General features: G+C 34.5%; 1 protein-coding gene across 1 annotated transcript in view; it reads right to left on the minus strand.

The window, feature by feature from the left end:
- The window catches only part of LOC119578644 (ATP synthase subunit s, mitochondrial-like), a 3,300-nt gene extending 1,602 nt beyond the window's left edge, over nt 1-1,698 (minus strand). Inside the window, 5 exon segments of the mRNA XM_037926205.1 lie at nt 428-545; nt 548-578; nt 696-806; nt 1,098-1,102; nt 1,592-1,698. Coding sequence (XP_037782133.1) covers nt 428-545; nt 548-578; nt 696-785 — 239 coding nt within the window. The 5' untranslated portion in view covers nt 786-806; nt 1,098-1,102; nt 1,592-1,698.
- Between the last annotated feature and the right edge of the window lie 372 nt (nt 1,699-2,070).

Below are 2,070 nucleotides of genomic sequence, written 5' to 3' on the forward strand. Positions count from 1 at the left end.
GAAAGAAAGGTATTTTCTCCTTCACCAGAGAAAGAAAAAGAAAGGATAAGGGTGTAGGCATAATTTTTAAAAAGTTTTGAAGTTGTGAAAGATTCTAACTTCATATATTACCAGGCTGAGCTTTTCAATAATCAATTTTTGCTGTCATCATCATGGCTATATACTGAGTTTTCAAAAACACTTATCAAGAGATATAAAGCTCATACAGTCAATAGGTCTATTATCATAAAAAGTAATACTGTACATATAAAGCACGCTTCCAATTAATGTATAATTATCCAAAATTATACTTGTTAGTATTCTTAAAAAGGCTGGCTAATGTTTCAGGAGACAATAAAAAAATTATAGCAATTTCTTTGTATCTCTAAATCAGTATCATCAAACACTGCTACCACCTACGAGTATATATATTTACATGTAAGACTACCTGTTAAAAATTGTATTGAGCCAGCCCCATAATTTTCTGTGTGATGGAGAGGACCAACTCAGAGGCTGAAGAAGCATATTACTTCTGAAAACTTTTGTGCATGACCTAGGAAGTTGTTCACATGTGTTGAGTGACAACACCTCACATTCTTCTGAAAATACAAACAAAATCATATGAAACTCTGTCTAAACTACATCCTCTGTTCATACTTTTTCCATCATTTTATTATTTTACTGCACCTACAAACTTGAATTGATTTTTAATATACCTGCTCCCACAAGCAAGTTCTAGCAGCTGTCCTGCCTATTTTGACTCGTTTCCATAATCCTGGAATACTTCTTGTCACAGAAGACATCATTCTCCTTTTTGGGTGTCACTTCTGAAAACCATAGAATCATCCTGTTTGAATGGCAAAAATACTTAACCCTTTTAGCAATCACAAAAAACAAACAAAAAAGGCTGTGGTTACACTTATAGTAATGTAATGCAATGTCTAATGACAATTTTTATCAAACTCTGCTGTAATCACAATCCGAATTAGTCACAATATTGTCTAATGCATCCCAGCGACCCCATTCCTGGTTAGCAACCACCTCCAACCCCGGACAACCCCAGACAACGCCGGACAGACTTGGCACCAGGCGCTCCCACACGTCCATCGTGCTCTAACCTTTCCTGGGGAGAGAAAGAATTCTACATTTAACTCACACACGATAAAAAAGGTTTTCTTCTTCAGCCAAATCGTGTTAAAACTCATGATTCACTTCAATATTGAAGGTCAATGTGCATCTGTGACTTTAAAATTTAACTACAATTCTCTACTAGGTATTCTATGGTAGTCTTAAGAAAAAAGAAGAAAAAAGAAAATGAAAAAGAAAAGAAAGAAAAAGAAATAGAAAAAGAAAAGAAAAAATAAAAAAAAAAAAATACATATATACATAATATATATATAAACATATATATATATATAATATATACTATATATATATATATATATATATATATATATATATATATATATATATATATAACAAATAAATAGATCTCATATGCTTCATACCACCTCATATTTCGACTCGAGTTACAAGTGTCAGAATAACTCAAGTCCACGAATGAATAACTAACGATACAATACACTGAGAAATATCCACAGTCAGTCCATACCTTCCTCGGAGCGATCTTAGAGGCAAAAAATCACCTGCTTATTTGGCCGCAGATTTTCCTCTCGCCGCTGTTTGTTGTGGTTCTTCTCGTCGTTCGCGGATTCACCCGGATTTCCGCGTCGGGCTCTTCGCTGCGACGGCGAGAGTCGCCTAGTTATCGATCTTCATTTTCTTTTTTTTATTAATGTGTTCGTTAGTATTTAGTTCTCATTACTATTATCGTTATTGTTGTCATTATGATAATTATTACACTTATCATTATCATTATTATTATTATCATCATCATCATCATCATCATCATCATCATCATCATCATCATCATCATCATCATCATCATCATCATCATCATCATCATCATCATCATCCATCATCATCACCCTCATCATCATTATTATCATCATCATCATCATCATCATCAAGGGGCTAACGCCGACGGGGGCGCATGGCCGCATTCACCCTTCGCTTCCAGCCACGAGGATC

This window comes from Penaeus monodon, chromosome 11, assembly GCF_015228065.2.
Source record: "Penaeus monodon isolate SGIC_2016 chromosome 11, NSTDA_Pmon_1, whole genome shotgun sequence".
Taxonomy (NCBI): Eukaryota; Metazoa; Arthropoda; class Malacostraca; order Decapoda; family Penaeidae; genus Penaeus; species Penaeus monodon.